This window comes from Myxocyprinus asiaticus, chromosome 7 (genome assembly GCF_019703515.2).
Source record: "Myxocyprinus asiaticus isolate MX2 ecotype Aquarium Trade chromosome 7, UBuf_Myxa_2, whole genome shotgun sequence".
Lineage (NCBI taxonomy): Eukaryota > Metazoa > Chordata > Actinopteri > Cypriniformes > Catostomidae > Myxocyprinus > Myxocyprinus asiaticus.
This window is the reverse complement of record NC_059350.1, coordinates 13,712,048-13,736,000: the sequence shown is the minus strand read 5'-3', so window position 1 is coordinate 13,736,000 and position 23,953 is coordinate 13,712,048. Positions and strand designations below refer to the sequence as shown.

Genomic DNA, 23,953 nt, shown 5'->3' with positions numbered 1-23,953 from the left:
TCCATTGCACTCTGTCTAGCTGCTTGTGAAGGCAATAACATGTCTTATCCACAGGCCTCCTGTGAATATCACATTTCTCCAATGGCATTTTGAACTAGTGCTTTTAGGTGATGCTACATCCATTGCACTAGGTGTCAGTATAATTCAAGTTGACTGGCAGCACAAACTAAAACATAAGTGCACCTGTAGTGATTTCTAAAGGTGCACTTAAAGTGATGTAAAGTGATTTCTGCCGAAGGTTCAACTGTCTAGTAGGGATGTACAAAACTACCGCTACTTATTTTCAAAATTGAGAAGTCAGTGGGTTGCCCCATATGTACCGGTAGTTTTTCACATTACAACTAGACAGTGAACATTTAGCAGATATCACTCTAATACCAAAAAATAGTTTTAAGGCTATAACCTGAAGCTCTGCTTATTAAAATCTTGCATGCGGTTAGTGTGTTTCTGGCTCAGACTGACCTGAGCTATGACTTCCACCCAGTTAAATGTCAGGTTAATCAGATATAGTATTCATTCATATGAATGGAGATCACTCTAAAATCAACCATAATAAACTATTTGGTAAATGTGGCAGGCAAATCTGACATTGTAAACAAAACTGCTTTTCTGTCTTCCATATTAGGTTAAATATGCTTAAAATATGAGTCAGGAATTTAAGAGTTAAATTAATTAGCATCACAACATTGACTTGAAGCTGATTTTTTCAGAAAACCTTGAATAAATGGTTTACTGGCAAAACTTAGTTAATGAAGCTGATTGACCAACATGTTGGGACTAGTTGACCAAGGACTACTTAAGCTAGGTAAGAAGCCTTATGGGGACATCAGCATCCATATGCCAACATATGCTGGTGATCAGCCATGGTGGTCTTTTCAGCTGGGAAGTTGGTTAGTTTTGATATCATGAAGAATCACATTTACCTTGAACATTCAAGATAAAAGAGCTTGAGGTACTATGAAAGCATACTTTGAAACTAAGCTGCAAAAACTGCTTGTTCTGTACTTACGCAGCTTTCTGACATCAGACAAATAAATACATTTGAACATGACTGCCCACATTTACACGTTAAGAATGCCTAATTGGTATTCATAAACGTGGCCTACCCAGTCACGTTGATGTAATAAGGAAAGAGCAGGGTATATATTCTTCTTCTCAGAAGAACAAACGGTAAGAGTAAAATGTGGGAAAGTCTGTTTAAACGTGCATATTCCTGGCTTGGTGGAGCACCTACTGCTCTGCATAATGCAAGTTTTTCAAAGAGGCTCTAATTTGAAGGATGGAGCAGTTAAAAACGATTGGGTTGAACAACAAACCTGCAGCCAAATGCTTTCACATGTAAAGAAGGTGTTTACATAGGAGTCTTAAAGGCACAGCAGCAAAAAAACAGCCTGTTTAATTCTAAGGGTCAGAGACCGGGTTTAAATGGTCATAAAAAGCAATTATATTACTGTTTTTAGTGCAAACTATCTTTACAAACGTTATAAGTGCACCTCAGGAGGAAAAATAATAAAAAGTGTTTAATAATATGACCCCTTTGAAACAAATTAATACTTTGATTCAGTCATGACAACTCTCAGAACGATTTAGCATGTTAATGTGGGTATGACATATTGATAGGATATTGGTCTTAGCAGACTAGATCTGCTACGTTGCTGCTGCAGAGCAAGTATGGAGACTTGCTACTGCAAGAACATAGACATACTGAGTAAAGCATATGGACATGCTGTTGCTGCTGCACAATTAGACATAAATACAATACCCATGCAGATCTAGACAAGTGGAGCTGGGGAGATGGAGGGTTTCAGAGAAAACTCTTGTAGCGTGCTGCAGTGAAACCGGCTTGCAAACAGTGCAAATTTAAATGTTAGGCAAAGAGAGAGTATGCAAGTTGTTTGGCTCCCTGATTACACGTCAAAGGATCATCAGCTTACGCCATTTAGAGTTTCATGCCCAAACGCAGTCATTTCTTCCTTTATAATATAGAACAACAGAGGTGTTGTTGTTTTTTCTGCAACCAGTAAGCAACCAAAACATTGTTACTGCATGAGGAAAATTATATCAGACAAGAGAAAACCAAATTCAGCGATAGCGTTCTTCATAGTTATATCCTGGGCTAAAAATGTCACACTGTGCTCCTGGCTTCAGGCTACATATAAAGTCCAGATTTTCTGTTGTGTTAGCTGTTACTGTTGTTTTGCTGGTAGGCAGTTACTGCACTTGTCCGTAGAGCACTTGTGACGTTTGGAGGGAATTTGCAGTGGGTCAGTGTGCCTGCACAGTAGCATTTGGAGGAAAGTGTGAGATTTGTGCTGACACCACTTGCCCAGACAGTGTTTTCAGGACAATACATGTTTAATTTCAATGACTGAGAAGTGGCATCGCAGACAAAAAATTCCATTCTGGTGCATCCAGTGGTGTTTATGGATCTTTAATAGAACTGCTATGTGCAACATTTTTAAAGAATAGAGGAGGCTATTAGGTTCAATGTCAGTTCGAATGTTTTGTCATCAGGGGTATTACACTCGATTGTGATATAATTTAGCAGAATTATGACTAGTTGTGTTGTATAAATGTGGCTTAACAACAACACAGCATGACACAGCATGATGTAATTAGTTGTTTTTAATTGCGTTATATAAATTACCGGTTATCTAAGTTTGTGTATGTTTGCTACACATATTTAGTTTCAATGCCTTATAGGTCAAATGATAGTGGGTTTTGCCTATACCGATAACCTAGGTGGTAAAAAAACAGGTCAATAGCCGATTAATCGGCCGATAGTTTTAAAAATCTATAATATGATTGAAAACTTTCCACTCAATATAAAATAATGCTGAACTTTTAGTACAAAATGAACATGCCCCCATGCTGATTACATTCTCACAGATTTGACATTTTGCTTTACCTGACGATACTTCAATAAAGGACTCCCACACTTGTACTGTCTTCAAAGCATTTGCCATCTGAAATTATTGAATCAATCAAATGTGTTAGTCATTCAACAATAACACAAAACACTGCCTTACAAAGCCAAATAGCTACTGCTTTATCAATACTGAAAATATTTATTATTTTATGTTATTGTCATATTAAATATTTGAATGATGTACAAGCAAGGTATAGAGAAAAAGAGCATAAAATCAACTTAAGTGTTGTCTTTTTAAAGGCATTTTTAGAATGGCATTGTATATATTAGATATCCATGTGCCCTCTCATGAATATCAAATGTAAATGTCAGATTTATATATTTTACCATGCTCTTACGTTTATTTTGAGCATAACTACATTATAACAGGAAGCTTGAACAGAAGTTTATTTTGTCAAAATGGAGAAACGTTTGTAATTTTATAGTCCAAAAATGCGCTTTGTCTTCTAAAGCAAGCAACTCGCCAAGCGACAGCAAAAACATATGGTTAGCATTAACATGAAATTGTTTTACTACTGATGATAAACGTATTAATCTACTTAGCAAAAAATACCTCTTTGAAACGCTCATTTTTATAACCTAACTGTAATAAATTGAATGCCCCTCAACCCCTCGAAAATAAAAACTTATCGGGTCTGCACGAATTCATAAATGACATTTTTTATTCAAAACAGCGAATTAAGATGAAAGGTAAGCAGTTTCCATTCTTGACTTTGTAACATTGTTCTAAACATTTGATTTCAAACAAATGTTAGCATCCTCTCAACCTTGTTGGCAATGCAGTTCTCCAGTGCAGCAATTAGTTTTGAACAAATTAACTGTCTAACCACCTTTTTAAATAATTGATTTATTGTACTATGACTATATGTAATAATAATGTGTACTGTATAAATACCTTTGCTGTCATTGTTTTAAATCTGCTTCTAAAGTGTCCATCTCTCTGTGTAGCCTAGTCACGTGGCACAACAAACTCGATGTAGAGTCAGAGATGTTTTTTTTTTTAATCTCTAGAGGGCGATTTTATTCTGTAGAACTAAGACGTTCCAACTGTAGAACCCTCCAGCACCAGCCATGGAAGAATAAAACAAAATTTTTAAAAAACTATCGGAAACTATTGCCGTTTAATTTTTCCGAAAGCTGGTAGTTAAAAAATGCAATTATCAGATTAATCGGTAAAACCGTTATATGTGAGTCAACCCCTAATATGCATGTCCATATCTTATACTAGGGGTGGGAATTAGTAGGGACCAGGCCATACAATATAATACGATGTTATACAATATACAATATAGTCTGTGTTCACAACTTTCCAAATAGTGGTGGGGATTTTGATTAATCGTTCATTTAGATTTAGTTCACTGATATTTTCAGTGACATTTCTACAGATTACGTTTTTACATCGCTCCTTTTTGCGAAAGTTTTGGGAGACTAACCCATTCGAAAATTAACCATGGTTTGACTATAGTAATATTGTAGTAACCATATTTTGTATTGAAAACCATAGTTTTGATGCAATTAGCCACAGTGTTACTACAGTAATGTGGTATTAATATAGTAAACATTATTAATTTTGTGGTTACTGTGATTTTAATACAAAATACCATGGTGATACTATGGTTGCTGTAGTGAAATCATGGTTAATTTTTGTGAGGGACAGTTAGAGTTTGGTTAAGGTGTTGGGGTTTGTTTAGGGTGTCTTTGGGACTCTAAATAAACACAATAAACATGCTGCAGTGATGCCCCTATACTGTAAGTTAGTATTTAAAAAGGGGTGCAAATAGTAGATGCCATTATTTGCACCAGGGTTGGGGTGCAAATAATATTTGCCACTATTTGTACTGGGGTGTAAATAGCATCTACCTTTATTTGCACTAGGGTGCAATAGCATCTGCCTTAATGTTTTGAATAAATCATTGAGTCATTAATTCAACTGATTTGTTTAAAAGCACCTAGACATTAACAACCAAAACAATGAAAGTGAACAAAATCAAACCGTTCATTTAATAGATTCATAAAAATAAAAAAATAAAATACACAAAATGATTAGTTTATGAACAAAACATTACTAGTATGTGAGCAGTGCAGAGAGCAGAGTTGTTAATTTTGATTTAGATCACTTATTTGTTCTGCATATTTTAGACTGCATATGTACACAAGTAGCTGGCAACAAATTAGCTTCTTTTAAAGCTACAGTGTGTCACTAGCACAACGATTGGAGTTGCAAAAATAAACATTTTTTTTCAAACAGCTGATATGCACCCTGTTTTGTGCTGACCGAACAAACAGATAGTCCCGCCTCCAACACATGCCATTGGTTCAGTCAGTGTTGTTGTGTTGGGTTGGGTTGGATAGCCACTCAAAACAAGAATATTTGGTCTCACTTTATATTGGGTAACTACTATGTACTAACATTATAATACATACAATACAATGTATTTATTTTGTAACTACAATGCAAAATTCCCCACAAGATTCACATTTGCTGTTACTGATGTTGATGAACAAGTAGGTTTAGGAGTAGGGGTAGGGTTTAGATTAGGGTTAGGGTTTAGGGTTGGCACAGGGTTAGGTTTAGGATTAGGGGTAAGGTTAACAGTGTAACTACAGATATAATTAAATGCAGGTACTTTGAATGTTAGTACAGTGCAACAACATGTATGTACATAATAAGTACATTGTATCAAATGTTTAAGTATATAGTAGTTAAAGACACCTGATATAATGTGGGTCTGAATATTTATAGCGCCACAGAAAGACAGTGTTTACAGTTTTCGAGAAATTAAACTATAAATGGCTTGCTTACTTATATCTCTGCATATTAAGCTGGGATAGTTATTTTTACGCTGAAGTATTTTAACACTGAAAAATGTACACACTTAGCTTTAGGTTTTGAGTAGGGATGTCCCGATACCGATACTGGTATCAGCATGGGGTCCGATAACACGCTCATGTACTGGTACTCGTAAAAATGTTCCGATACCAAAAACCGATACCATCTGAAGTACAAATGTCATTACGTAAACATTCAGTGCTCAAATTAAAATCACGTTATGTCCTAGTGAGATTATTTTACCGCAGAAGCTGCAAGTTAATTATTAAATATATAGTTTGCATGAGCGGTGTGCTGTGAATGTGAATGTGTGTAGACAGTGTTGTGTGACGCCAGCTGCATTGATACCTTTCAGTCCTCCTTGGCTCATACAGGGAACACCGTTTTGTGCATCGAGCGCTCTGTTTGAAGCAGATGACAGCGAACAGAGCACAAATTCACTTTGTAGCACGAGGCACAAACAGTGTCCATACTTATTTAATTAAATAGCAGTATTTGTGGTTTAATAATTTTATTAATATACGTATACAGTATAGTTGAAGTCAGAAGTTTACATACACCTTAGCCACATTTTAAATCAATTTTTCACAATTCCTGACATTTAATCATAGAAAACATTCCCTGTTTTAGGTCAGCTAGGATCACTATTTTAAGAATTTGAAATGTCTGAATAATCGTAGAGAGAATGATTTATTTCAGCTTTTATTTCTTTCATCACATTCCCAGTGGGTCAGAAGTGTACATACACTTTGTTAGTATTTGGTAGCATTGCTTTTAAATTGTTTAACTTGGGTCAAACGTTCTGGGTAGCCTTCCACAAGCTTCTCACAATAAGTTGCTGGATTATTGGCCCATTCCTCCAGACAAAACTGGTGTAACTTAGTTAGGTTTGTAGGCCTCCTTTGCACATGCTTTTTCAGTTCTGCCCACAAATGTTCTATCGGAGTGAGGTCAGAGCTTTTTGATGGCCACTCCAATACCTTGACTTTGTTGTCCTTAAGCCATTTTGACACAACTTTGGAGGTATGCTTGGGGTCATTGTCCATTTGGAAGACCCATTTGCGACCAAGCTTTAACTTCCTGGCTGATGTCTTGAGATGTTGCTTCAATATATCCACATAATTTTCCTTCCTCATGATGCCATCTATTTTGTGAAGTTGCACCAGTCCCTCCTGCAGCAAAGCACCCCCACAACATAATGCTTCACGGTTGGGATGGTGTTCTTTGGCTTGCAAGCCTCACCCTTTTTCCTCCAAACATAACGATGGTCATTATGGCCAAACAGTTAAATGTTTGTTTCATTAGACCAGAGGGCATTTCTCCAAAAAGTAAGTCCCCATGTGCACTTGCAAACTGTAGTCTGGCTTTTTTATGGTGGTTTTGGAGCAGTGGCTTCTTCCTTGCTGAGCAACCTTTCAGGTTATGTCAATATAGGACTCGTTTTACTGTGGATATAGATACTTGTCTGCCTGTTTCCTCCAGCATCTTCACAAGGTTCTTTGCTGTTGTTCTGGGATTGATTTACAATTTTTGCGCCAAACTACATTCATCTCTAGGAGACAGAATGCATCTCCTTAATGAGCGGTATGATTGCTGCATGGTCCCATGGTGTTTAAACTTGCATACTATTGTTTGTACAGATGAACGTGGTACCTTCAGGCATTTGTAAATTGCTCCCAAGGATGAACCAGACTTGTGGAGGTCCACAGTGTTTTTTTTTTTTTTTTTTTTTTTTTTAGGTCTTGGCTGATTTTTTTTTTATTTCCCCATGATGTCAAGCAAAGAGGCACTGGGTTTGAAGGTAGGCATTCAAATAAATCCACAGGTACACCTCCAATTCAGTACACCTCCTATCAGAAGCTAATTGGCTAATTGTCTAAAGGCTTGACATCATTTTCTGGAATTTTCCAAGCTGCTTAAAGGCACAGTTAACTTAGTGTGTGTAAACTTCTGACCCACTGGAATTGTGATATAGTCAATTAAAAGTGAAACAATCTGTCTGTAAACAATTGTTGGAAAAATTACTTGTGTCATGCACAATGTAGATGTCCTAAAGACTTGCCAAAACTATAATTTGCTAATATTAAATCTGTGGAGTGGTTAAAAAATGAGTTTTAATGACTTCAACCTAAGTGTATGTAAACTTCTAACTTCAACTGTATATTAATGAGCAGGTGAAGTGCCTGCAATTACAGAATCACCCTTTATCTGAAAATAATAATAATAATAATAATAATAATAATAATAATAATAATAATATAACATGTAATTTACATAACTATTAATGTCTTGATTAAAAAGTTGGGGCATCTTGATATATAAAGTACAGTACTATATATATATATATATATATATATATATATATATATATATATAGTACTGTGCAAAAGTCTTAAATAGAAAAGATTAGAATAGAAAAACAGGGAGCCCTGCAACAGATGTCATGGCCTCCACAAAGGCCCCCACTGAACATCGTGTCAGTCTGAGATTACATGAAGAGACAGAAGCAATTGAGATAGCCTAAACAGATAGAAGAACTGTGGTGAATTCTCCAAGAAGCTTGGAACATCCTATCTGCCAACAACCAAGAAAAACCGTGTCCAGGTGTACCTAGGAGAATTGGTGCTGTTTTAAAGCAAAGGTGGTCACACCGAATATTGATTTAGCTTTTTTTATGTTTACTGGACTTTGTATGACATTAAGTGATAAATGAAAACTATTTATGTCATTATGTTTTAAGGCATCCTCAGTATGCAACATTTTTCACAAGTGCCTAAAATTTTTGCACAGTACTGTATATATACAGTACTGTGCAAAAGTCTTAGGCACATAAGATGTTTCACAAAAACATTTGTCTTAAGATGGTTATTTATATCTTCAGCTTTAGTGTGTCAATAGGAAATAGAAATGTTAGACTCCCAAACATTACTTTTGCAAATAGAAAAGATTAGAATAGAAGAACAGGGAGCCCTGCAACAGATGTCATGGCCCCCACAAAGCCCCCCCCACTGAACATCGTGTCAGTCTGAGATTACATAAAGAGACAGAAGCAATTGAGACAGCCTAAATAGATAGAAGAACTTCGGTGAATGGAGAAGTTTAAGCACTCTACCTACAGTTAAACAATATAAAAACTAAATGTATAATTAATTATTGATAAGACATTATAGAAAAGAAGTGTCCATTTATGTTACTTGTCATATATTGAGCTGCATGGAATATATTGAATAGTAAATAGGTCTATCAGCTGTATAGGACAGAAGAGAGTAAAAACACACATGTTCATACACTGGAATATTCATACATGCATGTGATACTTTTGTCTTGTCTAATGTTAACCAGTTAAAATTTGCATTGAACTTCGAACTTAGTGGCAGTTTATTTTTCTGCGACTTATACGATAAGATGTCCCTCTGTTTACTATGGTTACTAAGGCTATATGAATGATTTCTCAACTGGTCAATCGCAGATTGCTTGTAAGTAGCTCTTAGTAGCCAATCCGAACGCAGGATGCGGGACCTGCCAGAATACGGGTGGGGGAAAAAAATATCACGTGCAACTTGGTCTTAACAACACATTAACATTTGGCTCTGCCAAAATAAAAGCTCAATTTAAATAAAAATTATGACAGAAAGGTAATAATCACTGTTATACTACTACTACTACAACGAATAATAATAATAATAATAAATCAATACTAATTGTATTATATTTAGGCAATATCTTACATCTCTTATGCTCTGTAGTGCAGCACTTTATATGATAAAATACCCAACTCCAATGTATTTTAGATTGTGCTTTGAGTTTCTGAATAAAAGCACTTCATTTGATAAAAATAATACAATATCATCATGAAAATTAATAGTTATACTTTCATTTGATTAAAGTTTTAATGAATTTATTTATTTAAACACCATTTTAATGCTAAAATTGAAATAAACTGTTGATATGCAGTTCAGAAAAAAATCTGGTATCGGACTCGGTATCGGCGAGTACCAAAAATAAAGTATTGGTACTCGTACTCAGCCTAAAAAAATTGGTATCGGGACATCCCTAGTTATGAGTAAGTCATTGATTCAACTGATTTGTTTAAACAATCGAAACAATGGAAGTTAACGACAATTTTTCACTTAAGAGGATAGGGTTAGGATTAGGTGCTTTGGCTTCTTTTGGAACTATTTTCGCTGGCGGAAAAGAAATGCACAAACTAAATGGCCAATTTTTGTGTAAAATGTAAGTTGTATAAAATCAATATCACTCTCACAATCATGCTGTTGGTCTGAACAACAGCACTCTTGTGTGATATTGCTCATTTACTGTACATTGATATCTTGGTAGTGTTACCCTAATATTGTGATTCTTTATGTTTAGTGTATTTAAACGGTGATGCATTTCAGTCTTTTACTCGCTTCTCAGTGATCTTCATCGGACTTTGGTGCATTCTGTAACAAGTTCTGAACTTCCTGCTTTACTTCACCATAGAGCCATTAACGTAGCATAGACTGAGCATGTCAGTGTCAGTTAAAAGGCATGTTTATCCTAGCACAAAAACTATGATGGAGGTGGGGTTATAGACTCTAATACACAGTATGTGTCCTTCCTTTCTCCTTGCTGTGGTTTGTCTAAGATGCCTTCAAAAGTACTTTAATGTCCATATTTTGAAGTATCCTTCTCCTTCACTGCCCAAGAGAATAATTGGCTGTCTAACAAGCCATTCTCAGCTTACAAGAGGAAGTCCTTAACAAAGAAAATTGCCTGTTATCACTCTTGAATGATTCTGAATATGTTAACCGCAAAGGGCAGCCCAATATTTTAATGTCATAGTCCAAAGTTCAGATGTAATCAATGGCATATGATTGGGGCCAAATAATAACTGAATCACCATTAAAGTAGCATAAAACTCTACAACTTGTGCGCTATTTCCAAGTCTTCTGAAGTCATATGATAACTTTTTGTGAGAAACAGAAAAAAAAATGAAGTTGTTGTTCACTGAAAAGAGCAAGATATGGTGCTTTTAGATGTGTCGCACCAGGTTTGATATTATTAGTGTCAAACACCAGAGGAGTGTTTTGTTCTTTAGAATGTGTCCTTTTATGTTTCGTGGAAAAAAAAAATCACATCATGCGAGTTTGGAACAACATTAGAGTAAGCAAATTATGACAACATTTCACTTTTGGGTAAACTATTCCTTTCAAGACATTCCATTTAGGTTGAATTCTTGTATTGTTTCTTCATGAAAGATTTCACTCCCTCCAGCAGCAGAACAGATATGAATGCTCCACTCTTTGATGTAACCCATAATCAATCAGCTATTAGTTCATCACACAACATGGAAATTGAAAAATGCCCAATCGTGGTCTGTTTGTGATATCTTGTATGTAGGTGTTATAGGTGTAAGTCATACTGTGTCTGAGACATAAGACTGAGAAGTGCTCTGTTTGTATATTGTACAGGTATATGGCCATTATTCATCCCCTGAAACCACGTTTCTCTGCCACAGCCACTAAGGTGGTCATTGTGTGTATCTGGGTGCTGGCGGTGGTTTTGGCCTTTCCCCTCTGTTTCTTTTCAACCATCAAAAAATTACCCAGGCGGACCCTTTGCTACGTTGCCTGGCCCAGACCTGCAGAGGACCCTTTCATGTGAGAGCTCTTTAAATATGCATGCACAATTTTTTCTACCTTTCCTTCCAACTTGTTTGTAAAGCACTTTGAACTACAATCTTGTATGAAAGGTGCTATATACATGAAAGGAATATTTCACCAAAAAATGAAAATACTGTCATAAACTCACCCTAATATTGCTCCAAACCCACATGCCTTTCTTTCGCAAAAGGTCATTGTTTAAAAAGTCTTCACAAGGTTTATTTTCCATACAATGCAATGCAACTGAATAGTGACTCCAAAAAAAGCCCCAAAAAAACCCACCATAAATCACTGTAAAAGTAAACGATATATGCACTCATATTCCAAGTCTTCTGAAGCCACACGATCACTTTATGTCAAATTTAATTCTGTTCATCACAAAAAAGTGATCGTATGGCTTCAAAAGACTTGGAATGTAGTGTATGAGTGGTATTAATTACTTTTAAAGTGATTTACGGTGTGGTTTTTGTGTCTGTCCTTTCTTAAGCTTTACAGACCGGAATCATTTTTCACTTGCATTGTATGGCACACAAACCCTCTGAAGACTTTTTTTAAATTTACATTTTTGGGTGAACTATTCCTTGGGTGTTCTGGTGCACTTTAGCTGCCGTTGTATCATCCAGGTGGATGCTGCACACTGGTGGTGGTTGAGGAGATTCCCCCATACTATGTAGAGTGCTTTGAGTGCTTAGAAAATGCTATATAAATGTAATTAATTATTATTATTATTATTATTATTATTATTATTATTATTATTAAGTTTATAATAATTGATGTTATTTCTATGTTAAATATAATTTTTTCAAGTTTGCATTTACTGTAGCTATTTGGAAACATCATCTGTGTCAAACAGTTAAACAATAGTTTCTGGTGAGCAGAAGGTTCCCGGTTCGATCCCCACAGCCACCACCATTGTGTCCTTGAGCAAGGCATTTAACTCCAGGTTGCTCCAGGCGGATTGTCCCTGTAATAAGTGCACTGTAAGTTGCTTTAGATAAAAGTGTCTGCCAAATGCATAAATGTAAATTCAATAGTGGTAAAATTTTAGTGGTATATTTGTGTCTTATATCTGCACACTGTAGGATTTTTGCCACGATCTTGCCATCTGAGACAAAATTAGCAGTTCATGAAAGATGTTTAATTTTAAAGGTGCGCTCGGTAGTTTTTATGCTGAGCTGACACCTAGTTCTCATAATCAGTGTCATTGTAAAAATTCGCTATTTGCTGTATCCATGATAAATTTATTCCACAATAGAAAGCGTCCAAGTAAAGGGGATTATTGAGATAAAGTGAGTACTATATGGCTGGTCTTGTGATCTCAACATGGCGGCCCTCATGAATGTGCACCCAGAACTATGTAGAATAAAGCAGCTTTTTCTTTAAGACTGATATGACTAGAGTCTTCATCTCATGAAAGATCATTTTAAATATATTTCTTAAAAATACTATTAATTTCTTTCTGTTTTAAACTTGAGCAATTAGCAAAACAATTACTGAGTACACTTTTAAGGCAAAATCATCAGTCTTGGATCACTTAGTGTGACATGATTTTGCCGACCAGTTAAAAACCCTTAAACTCTATGGACCCGCCAAAGGGAGGCGCTATATCACGAAAAAAGATTTAGCTTAAAACGTTAAAGTCTCCGAATACATAAGTCAGACATATAAGGTATCATTTGAAAGCTTAGAATCTGAAATTTGTAGAGATAACCAGCATTTCTGCATTTATGTTACTTCAATTAACAAAATAAGGCCTCAAAACATTCAGGTCACAGGAATGTGACTGTACAGTTAACCTAATACCATTGTTCGAAAGATTTTCAAAAGAATCACAAAGTGAAATATGATTTCATCAAATACAAACTTCTCTTTTATGCCCCTATAAATGCTGCTGTAAGCCCCAAGTAGCCAAAAACATTATATCTGCTTTTACCTTAGAGAGTTTTCTAAAAAATTAGCCATTTTTTACTTGTCTGTGAGCTTGCTTGACTGAATAATCCAATGTTATATCTTAGATGTCCAGAACAAAATATGGCATCCAGAAGGAAAAGCATGCAAAACAAATCATCAGAAAAATATATTTTTGACTATTGATGATAAAATTCTATATATCATCTCAAAGGGAGGATCTCAGCTTTCTAATGACACCTAGATTGAGCTTCTAGTCCACTCAGAGGCTGAGAAATTCAATGAAACAACGAGGGTGGTGCTTGAACTGAAAAATAGTTCATGTCAATGGACGAGCACATCTGTAAGGGCGAAAATGCGATGGAGCGCCACCTACATTTCAGATCTGTATATTGTGCTAGAATGTGATAGAGAAAAAATATTTTTTCTAGTGCTTGCTGCCATCTATTTGAATAAAATGAGACTTTTCAAAGTGAGGTAGAATGAACAGAACCAGAATTACATGTTTACAAAGTTAGGACAAAAAAAGAGTTTATCATAAGATTATAAACACATACAATATTATTTATGAATAATTGTAGTACATATATTTTTTTATTTGGGGGGGGGGGTTCTCTGAAAAATGTCAATTAATCAATTAGTCTACAGTATGTGTGAATGGTGAGCTTTTAAATTTGAGTGTGAAAAATTGCTGGCGGCAGCCCAAAAATGCGCCAGAAGATAAGAGTTTAATGATGCACTCATTAATTGCTTCCTCATTAAAAAACTTTTACACTAAAATAAATTAATTTTAATTTTGAAACATATGTATAAAATCATGAATACTCACACGAGATGAGGACTCTAGTCATATCAGGAACCTTTTAAAAGCTGCATGAAAAGGGTCCCCTCATGGGGGCTGCCATGTTATGATCACATGGCCAGCCTAACACAACTCGCTTAATCGTCCTGTTATTGGACACTTTCACTCATTGATTAAATGACTGTGAATAGTGAATTTACAATGGCATTTGTAACTGAAAACTACAGATTTTGAATGATGCTGCATCCACTCTGCTAGGTGTCACTGTAAGTCCAAATGACACTAACAAAAAAAGTTACAGAGTGCACCTTTAATTATTTTTGTGTTGAGTGGCTTCTGAGAAGACATTGTTCTGGCTGTGTCAGCTATGTTGCATCACATTGGGCTATTTCCAAGATCTCTTTGGTTCAAATTGTATCATCTGACTAAGAACAATCATAAAGTCTTACGTGACGCTTCCTTGATGAGTCCTGGCATAGGAACTATGCTTTTCTCTCTTGTTACAGGTATCATATCATAGTGGCAGTGCTGGTATACATTCTGCCCCTTGTGGTGATGGGTATTACCTACACTGTTGTTGGATCGACACTGTGGGGAGGAGGGATACCTGGTGACTCATCGGACAACTACCAGGGCCAACTCCGAGCCAAACGGAAGGTAAGTAGTTCACAATGCTCAAGCTGCATTGTTGTCTAAATACAGCTAAAGGGCCGATCGCACTGATCGCAATTTTGTGTCAGTCTGTGCTCTTTTTCTTTTGTTTTTCAGGGGCATCACATATTTGTAAGATGCTGTGTCAGTTTCAAAAGAATGTCAGCTTTTAAAATCGTATCTCAAGGCACCTGCATTCAGTTTTATGCACTACGCTGCACCTAGCTTTTTTTTAGCGCAAGAGCGTGTCCGTCTGAATGGCCCCTAAGTGTTCTAAAATACAGGGTTCAGCATACAGAAATGATACATGTGAACTTCTGACTTTTTTAATCATAGAACATTTCCCCATAGAACCCCCATAGCCAATCTTGTATATTCACACTTACAGGAAGTCATTTGTCTCACAGTTTAACTCTTATGACACATCGTCTCTGGCTCTGGTGCAAATCAACTGCAATACATATATCTGTCAGTTAGTTTGATGCCTGACCCTACAGTCTGAGAAACCTTATCTACACTTCCTGAGTGCTGTTCTGCTTGAGGAACATATGAGCAAACACATCACACACATACATATAATGGATCACTGCATGTGGGATCAATAAAACATAAGAGAAGGAAGTTCTGTAAAGGAAAATGAAAGGGATGACTAGTGCAGCAGGTCATTTTGAACACAGGCAGGAGGAAGTGGATAAAAGCGAGGGGTATACAGACACAGAAAGTTATCAGATCAGACAGCGCTGTTTTTTAGTGTTAGTTTGGATTTTTGTACACCGCAACAGTGCAGCTAGAAAATTAAGACAAAAATACTGCTAGCCTCAGTGAAAAAGTATGGACTTATAAATATAAAGATTTGTTCCTGCTATGAGGGGATGAAGAATTTATTGACAAGTTTTCTCTACTGAATGCAATGGATTTTCATTGATAACCATGATATAGTAGTGGCCTCTTTCTGTCTTTCTGTCTAACTTAATAATTACAGTGTAAAACTGATCAAGATTTTACAATTAACAGCAGTGGTGTAGCCAGAAACATGACTCTGGGAAAACTGGGTGTGTAAGAACCGAAGCACAATAAAGTGACGTTCTTTTTTAGCTTTAATAAAAAAAAATAAAAAAAATTGTGTGTGTGTGTGTGTGTTAAGATTATTTGACTTAAATAAACAACTTAATGACACATTAAAAAATTATATTAAATTATTAATTATTCATAATACATTTTCAAAATGTCCTGAAGACAAATATAAATGGTGCAAATAAATGTACACTATACAGGAAACTTGACAAAAATACAGCAGGTTTTTGGTTAAATTCACTGGTTCAAAGACTTAAAATATTAGTTCACCCAAAAATGATAATTCTCTCATGATTTACTCACCTTTAAGCCATCCCAGATGTGTATGTCTTTCCTTCTTCAGCAGAACTGAATTGAAGATTTTTAAAAGCACATTTCAGCTCCGTATGTCCATACAATGAGAGTGAATGTGTGTCAGGCTTCTGGCTGTTTGACGGTCCAAAAGTTATATTTAAGCAGTATAAAGGTAATCCACATGATCAAAGAATGTCTTCTGAAGCAAATCGATAGGTTTGTGTAAGAAACAAATTGGTATTTAAAACGTTTTTTCACTTTAAATCGTTGCTTCCACCACTGTATTTCTGTTTGAAATGACCTAACTCTCGCATGACATTCTTTCCTCTGTTATATACAAAGTGCGCGCTTCTGACTTCTCGCGTAAACACGGCATTGCGCTTATGTCACGCGACAGCTCCGCAATGGGTCGACTGGTAGCAGGATGCATTTTTTAAAAGTTAATAACATTTTAATTATCTTTTTATTTTTTCCACAAACCTATCGATTTGCTTCAGAAGACATTCGTTGATCGACTGGAGTCATGTGGATTACTTTTATGCTGCCTAAATATGACTTTTGGAGCAGCGTCATGGTACCATTCACGTTTATTGAACAGCCATACAGAGCTGAAATGTGCTTATAAAAATCTTCATTTCCGTTCTGCTGAAGAAGGAACAATATACATATCTGGGATGGCTTAAAGTTGAGTAAATCATGAGAGAATTATCATTTTTGGGTGAACTAATCCTTTAATTGTGGATAAGAAATAAAAGTTGAATGCATTATGTTGAACAGAAGAATGCACGACTGTAAGAATATTCAAAGTCTTTTCTGAACATTCTTTGTATGTATGGAGGTTTGGTTTGTTTCCGAACTCGGTTATATAAACTTTATTAATTTAAATTGCGTGCTTGTTTTCCTTGTTTCGCTTAGTGTCTGTTGCGAGAGTGCACGTGTAATCTGGGATGGCCTTTGCAACACATTGGGTCTTATTGTAGTCATTATAATTGATTATTAAATTATGTTATCGATGCATCTAAGTTTCAACATAATACTGATGCATTTTTATTCCCCTATACAGCATCATCAAGAAGGGAAATGTTTTTTTTTTAATTTGGGTGTACAAGCTTATGTAATGGGTGGTATTTGCACAGCCTTGCACACCCGTGGCTACACCACTGCTTTACAGTGTAAAAATAGGGTTCAAAGTTTCAAATAAAACGTTGTGCTACACATGCCAATGGTGAGTGAATTGAGAAAATTAACTGGCAACAAATATTTCTTATCGGATATGTAACTTTGTGAAGCTGCACCTGCCATAAAGACATGAAGACACATCATAATTGTGTTCCTCATATTTTATTTTGCTGGCTTAACGTGAGCAATATTCTACATATGTGTCGCCACAAAGTTTTAGAGAAAAAAACAAAACAAAAACAAACTATACACCGATGAGTCAAAACATTATAACCACTCACAGGTGAAGCGAATAATGTTGATCATCTCCTAAAAAGGCCACATATCAAGGTCTGGGTAGATTAGATGGTAAGCGAACAATCAGTTCTCGTAGTCAATGTGCTGAATGCAGGAGAAATGGGCAGAAGTAAAGACCTGAGTGACTTTGACAAGGGTCAAATTGTTGTGGCCTGACGACTGGGTAAGAGCATCTCTGAAATGGCAAGGCTTTTGGGGTGCTCCCGGTCAGCAGTGGTGAGTACCTACCGACAGTGGTCTGAGGAGGGACAAACCAAAAACCAGTGACATGATGTTGGGTGCCCAAGGTTCATCGATGTGCGAGGGCAACAAAGGCTGTCCCGTCTGGTCCAAACCGACAGAAGGTCTACTGTGGCACAAGTCACAGAAATGTTTTAATGATGCTTACGGGAGAAATGTGTCACAACACACAGTGTAACGCACCCTACTGCGTATGGGGCTGCGTAGCCGCAGACCGGTCAGAGAACACATGATGAGCCCTGTCCACTGTTGAAAGCACCTACAATGGGCAAGCGAGCATTGGAACTGGACCTTGGAGCAGTAAAAGAAGGTCGCCTGGTCCAATGTGTCCCGTTTTATTTTACATCACATGGATGGCCATGTACATGTGCACCTTTTACCTAGGGAAGTAATGGCACCAGGATGCACTGTGGGAAGACGGCAAGCCGGTTGAGGGAGTGTGATGCTCTGGGCAATGTTCTGCTGGGAAACCCTGGGTCTGGCCATTCATGTGGACATCAATTTGACACCTGCCACCTACCCAAACATTGTTGCAGACCAGGTACACCCCTTCATGGCAATGGGATTCCCTCATGGCAGTGGTCTCTTTCAGCAGGATAATGCACCCAGCTACACTGCACACATTGTTAGGGAATGGTTTGAGGAACATGATGAAGAGTTCAAGGTGTTGCCCTGGCCTCCAAATTCCCCAGATCTCAATCCGATTATGCATCTGTGGGATATGCTGGACCAACAAGTCCAACCCACGGCAGCTCTACCTCACAACTTACAGGACTTGAAGAATCTTCTGCTAATATCTTGGTGCCAGATACCACAGGACACCTTCAGGGGTCTTGTAGAGTCCATGCCTCAGTGTGTCGGCACTGTTTTGGCAGCACGCGGAGGACCAACATCATATTAGGCAGGTAGTCATAATGTTTTGGCTCATCGGAGTATATAGGCAACTATATATAGGCATCCTAGATGAACTTCTGATGAAAAATTTTCCACTGAGGTAAAAGCTGAAGATCTGTGAGTGCCGAGAAATATTTTCTTTTGTAGACAAGTTTGTGTCACTTTGATTTAAATGACAAATAATTTACATAAAAGTGAGGGTCAGACTATCGTTCTTACAATTCAGTCATGTACTGTTTCATTTCCTTATAAAGTAACAGTCCAATCAAAAAGTAATTCTGTTTTATTTATATATCAAAGCCAATTTTTACTTGCATTTGACATAGGAATGTGCCCGAAGCAGAATACCTTATTCAGAAAGGCACGAATAATGACTTCAAAACAAAAAGCAATTCTACTGAGTAATAGAAAAAATATTTGTAAAAAAAAAAACAACAACATTCTGCTCAGGCCAGGCACAAGTTTCAAAATATCAAACCAATTGGCATCTGCAGACAAATCATGCTAGAGCTTTTCTCAGATCTAACTTTACTTTTCTGAGACATTTTTGCAATGACTTTTAACCAACTGGTGTCAAGGTGATTTTTAGTGAATGTATGAAGTCACTTCCCCTCAAGTACACACAGATGTCTTAGCAGAGTAACACCAGGTGTGGTTCATTACATTGACTATTGCCATTTTCCACAAACGTTTGACAACCTGAAAGTGTCCAAATACATTTTGTCTCTATTTTGAACAGTATTGCTCTATAGCTTAAACAAACTTCTATTTGTGGATATTCTGATTATCCAACCACAAGCACAAGGATAGAGCGATATTTTAAATAAACATTTCTAAAATGAAAAAGCAATGATCAGTCTTTGAAGCCAATATGTGTAAAGTGTAAACTTTAAGAATAAAACAGTGTGATTTCAAGTTTAAATCAGACTCCGTTATTTGTACATATCTCAGAAATCTGAGCTTGTCAAGAGTAACATTACCTTAGATACTATATCATACACATTTCCACTTTTTGAAATGTCTATGTTAATGTTTAAAACCTTTCGAGCAAGACATAGGAGAACATGCATCTGTATCTAGGTAATTCCTCAAGCAGGCAAGCAGTGTGTGTGAGGTGAGGGAGGGGTAAAGTGATTTCTTTCTAAAACAAAGTGAACTGTAGTCACCTTCAAAGAACAAGCACGAACTGTTTTGTAGAGTTGTGTAATTTAAAATAGGCTTTTGATTTAGTTTTGACGCAGTTCCGGATTAAGCCCCGCCCACATCCTGTTATATCCAAAGACAGATACAGATAATTTTACCCTAATTTGACTTGGTGAGTGTGATAAGGAAAAAAGGGACTTGCATTGGGGCTAGAAAAAATATTGGGTTCTTTAGCCTCAAAAACGTCCTGGTTACTTTCGTAACCTCCGTTCCCTGATGGAGGGAACGAGACGTTGTGTCGATGTAGTGACACTAGGGGTCACTCTTGGGAGCCCCAAACACCTCTGCTTTTTGGAAAAAAGGCCAATGAGAATTGGCGAGAGGAATTTGCATGCCACTTCCCCGGACATACGGGTATAAAAGGAGCTGGTATGCAACCACTCATTCAGGTTTTGTGCTGAGGAGCCGAGACCAGGTCCCGGCCATTTCAGCGGGTAGTTCAGCATTGTGGCAAGAGGGACACAACGTCTCATTCCCTCCATCAGGGAACGGAGGTTACGAAAGTAACCAGGACGTTCCCTATCTGTCACTGACTCGATGTTGTGTCGATGTAGTGACACTACGGGTCCCTATACAAAACACCACAACTAGCTGAACTGTGATGCGTGAACTGGTGGTGTGTGACAGGCAGACTGCTGTGTGCCTCTTAGCCAGCGCACCAGGCCGTCACGTAACCTCCCCCAATGCTCTTATGAGCGTCGAACGGTCCATCAGGTACAAGTCGACTGCCCAACTATAGGGACAGTCTAGCCCAGCCGAGGCCTCTTTTCCCTGTCTTTTCTCCCCAAAAAGAATGGAATTTGTTAACTGACTGGGAGCCATAAGTGTCTGCGTCGGGGGGTGTCCCTCCCAAGGGGAAGACACCACAGAGAAAAGGGGGGGGGGTATTTTGAGTGGAATATGTCACATGGTCTTACCGAGTCTTGTCGGAAGTATGTCATGTGGAGAGGTCCCATGGTAGGTCCTACCTGAAGGGGGAGGAGTTTCTACAGAGCATGGCGACCGGGTGCAGAGGGGCCTCTGCCCAAGGAAGATGCAGTTTGCCATCAGGGAAACAATTTTGCAGAAGATATCACATGGGGTCACCTTCGGGGAACCAGCACATGTGGAGCACCTACCTCAGTACAAGGGCTCATTAGCGCACGTACTGGGCTGGTCAGCGAGTTTCTCCACAAACTCAGCTGCCAGAGGGCTAAGGAGGAAAGTCATCCAGGGATCACAGTCTGTGAACACGACTGGGAGTCAAGAGTGCACGTCTTCACCTCAAGGGAGGGGAAAGGCGCTATGCGCAAGCGGTACACCTGGCCAGTTGTCCCGGAACTTACCTGCTCGTGCCTGCCAATACACGGGACGAGACTGGCTCAACGCGGAGATTGAAGAACCTCGCAAAGGTGTTGGGTGTTGCCCAGCCCGCTGCTCTGCAGATGTCTGCCAAAGAGGCACCACTGGCCAGTGCCCAGGAGACCGCCACACTCCTGGTGGAGTGGGGTCGTAACCCCGCAGGGGGTGGCACGTCCTGAGCCTGATATGCCATCGTGATGGTGTCGATGACCCAGTGGGCTATCCTCTGTTTGTAGACAGCGCTTCCTTACCGCTGTCCACCAAAGCAAACAAAGAGCTGCTTGGAGCTTCTAAGGCTCTGCGTGCGATCCAAATAGATGCATAAAGCTCGCACCGGACACAGCAACGCCAAGGCTGGATTTGCCTCCTCCTGGGGCAGCACTTGCAGGTTCACCACCTGATCCCTAAAAGAAGTCATGGGAACCTTGGGCACATAGCCCGGTCAGGGTCTCAGGATCACGCTATAGAGTAACCCGGACCGAACTCCAGGCATGATTCACTGACAGAGAATGCCTGCAGGTCCCCTACCCTTTTGAAAGAAGTGAGCGCAGTCAGGAGGGCAGTCTTCAAAGAGAGTGCCTTAAGCTCAGCTGACTCCAAGGGCTCAAAGGGAGCTCACTGTAGACCCTGAAGGACTACGGAGAGGTCCCATGAGGGGACGAGGTGCAGTCTGGAGGGATTCAACCTCCTAGTGCCTCTCAGGAACCTGATGATCAAGTCGTGCTTCCCCAAATACTTACCATCTACTGCATCGTGATACGCCAAAATAGCGGCTACATACACCTTCAGGGTGGAGGGGGACAGCCGCCCCTCCAGTCTCTCCTGCAGGAAGGAAAGCACTGATCCGACTGCACATCTCTGGGGGTCTTCGCATTGGGAAGAACACCACTTAGCGAACAGACGGCACTTCAAGGCATACAGGCGCCTCGTAGAGGGAGTCCTAGACTGAGTGATCATGTCTACCACCGCTGTTGCGAGGAGCGTGAGATATGAGAACCACGTCTGGGTGGGCCAATAGGGTGCTACTAGGATGATCTCCTCCTCATCCTCCCTGACCTTGCACAGGGTCTGTGCAAGTAGGCTCACTGGGAGAAACGCGTATTTGCATAGTCCAGGGTGCCAGCTGTGTGCCAGCGCATCTATACCGAGGGGTGCCTAGGTCAGGGCGTACCAAAGCGGGCAGTGGGAGGATTCCCGGGAAGCAAACAGGTCTACCTGTGCTCGACCGAATCGACTCTTCGGGCATATGAGGATGCCATATGCCCCAGGAGCCTCTGGAAAATTTCAGTGGAACCGCTGTTCTCCATCTGAACGCCTTCAGACAGTTCAGCACCGACTGTGCACGTTCATTCGTGAGGCGCGCTGTCATCGAGACTGAGTCCAACTCCAGACCAAAAAAAGAGATGCTCTGAACCGGGGAGAGCTTGCTCTTTTCCCAGTTGACCCGAAGCCCCAGTCGGCTGAGGTGCCGGAGCACGAGGTCCCTGTGTGCGCACAGCAACTCTCAAGAGTGAGCTAGGATTAGCAAGTTATCGAGATAGTTGAGGATGCGTATGCCCACTTCCCTTAGCGGGGCAAGGGCAGCCTCTGCGACCTCCGTGAAGACGTGAGGGGACAGGGACAGGCCAAAGGGTAGGACCTTGTACTGGTACGGTGGGAGTGGTGGTGGCATAGTGGACTAAAGCACTGAACTGGTAAGCAAAATTTGTTAGTTCAATCCCCACAACCACCACCATTGTGTCCTTGAGCAAGGCACTTAACTCCAGGTTGCTCCAGGGAGATTGTCCCTGTAATAAGGGCACTGTAAGTCGCTTTGGATAAAAGCGTCTGCCAAATGCATAAATGTAAATGTGGTAAGCATGGCCAAGAAGGGTCTGTGTCGAGGTAAGACCGAGACGTGAAAGTACGCGTCATTCAGGTCTACCGCCGCGAACCAATCTTGATGCCGGAGGCTCACTAGAATGCGTTTTTGCATCAGCATCTTGATCTGTGCAAAGCCCGGTTCAGTACTCACAGGTCCAGGATTGGTCGCAACCCACCGCCTTTCTTCGGTACGATGAAGTAAGGGCTGTAGAACCCTTTCTTCATCTCGGCTGGGGGGACAGGCTCTATCGCGCCCTTGCGCAGAAGGGTAGTGATCTCCGCACGCAAGGTAGCGGCGTTCTCGCCCTTCACCGAGGTGAAGCGGACGCCGCTGAACCTGGGCGGGTGCCTGGGCGGGTGCCTGTCTCCGCGTGCGCAGCGCCCACACACGTAAGACAGCGGTCGTGGTCGTCAGGAGTGGAGAGATATCGACCGCAACCAGGAATAACACAGAGACGGAAAGGTATCTTTAAAAAGACGTTCCGTGTGTGCTGCTCTTTTAGAAAGAAAATATACTCTTTTTAGTATATACTCTTTTAGTTGTGTCTGCCGAAGCACCCAGGGGCGTTCTCTGCACTCCACGGGTGCAGAGGGGGAGAAGCTGCTGAAATGCGCCGTAGAATCCAGCAGATGAGGTGAATGAACTTCGCAGATGAATTCAGCTTCAATGAATAGAACCACTCGGCTCCGAAGAGAAAATCTGAATGAGTGGTTGCATACCAGCTCCTTTTATACCTGTATGTCCGGGGGAGTGGCATGCAAATTCCACTCACCAATTCTCATTGGCCTTTTTTAAAAAAAGC

General features: G+C 39.3%; 1 protein-coding gene across 1 annotated transcript in view; it reads left to right on the top strand.

Moving 5' to 3' along the window:
• Nucleotides 1-23,953, top strand: part of tacr3a (tachykinin receptor 3a) — a 74,162-nt gene that overhangs the window by 3,238 nt on the left and 46,971 nt on the right. The window contains exons 2-3 of the mRNA XM_051703104.1: nt 11,213-11,401; nt 14,621-14,771. Of these exons, the coding sequence (XP_051559064.1) occupies nt 11,213-11,401; nt 14,621-14,771 (340 nt within the window). The remainder of the gene's footprint in view (nt 1-11,212; nt 11,402-14,620; nt 14,772-23,953) is intronic.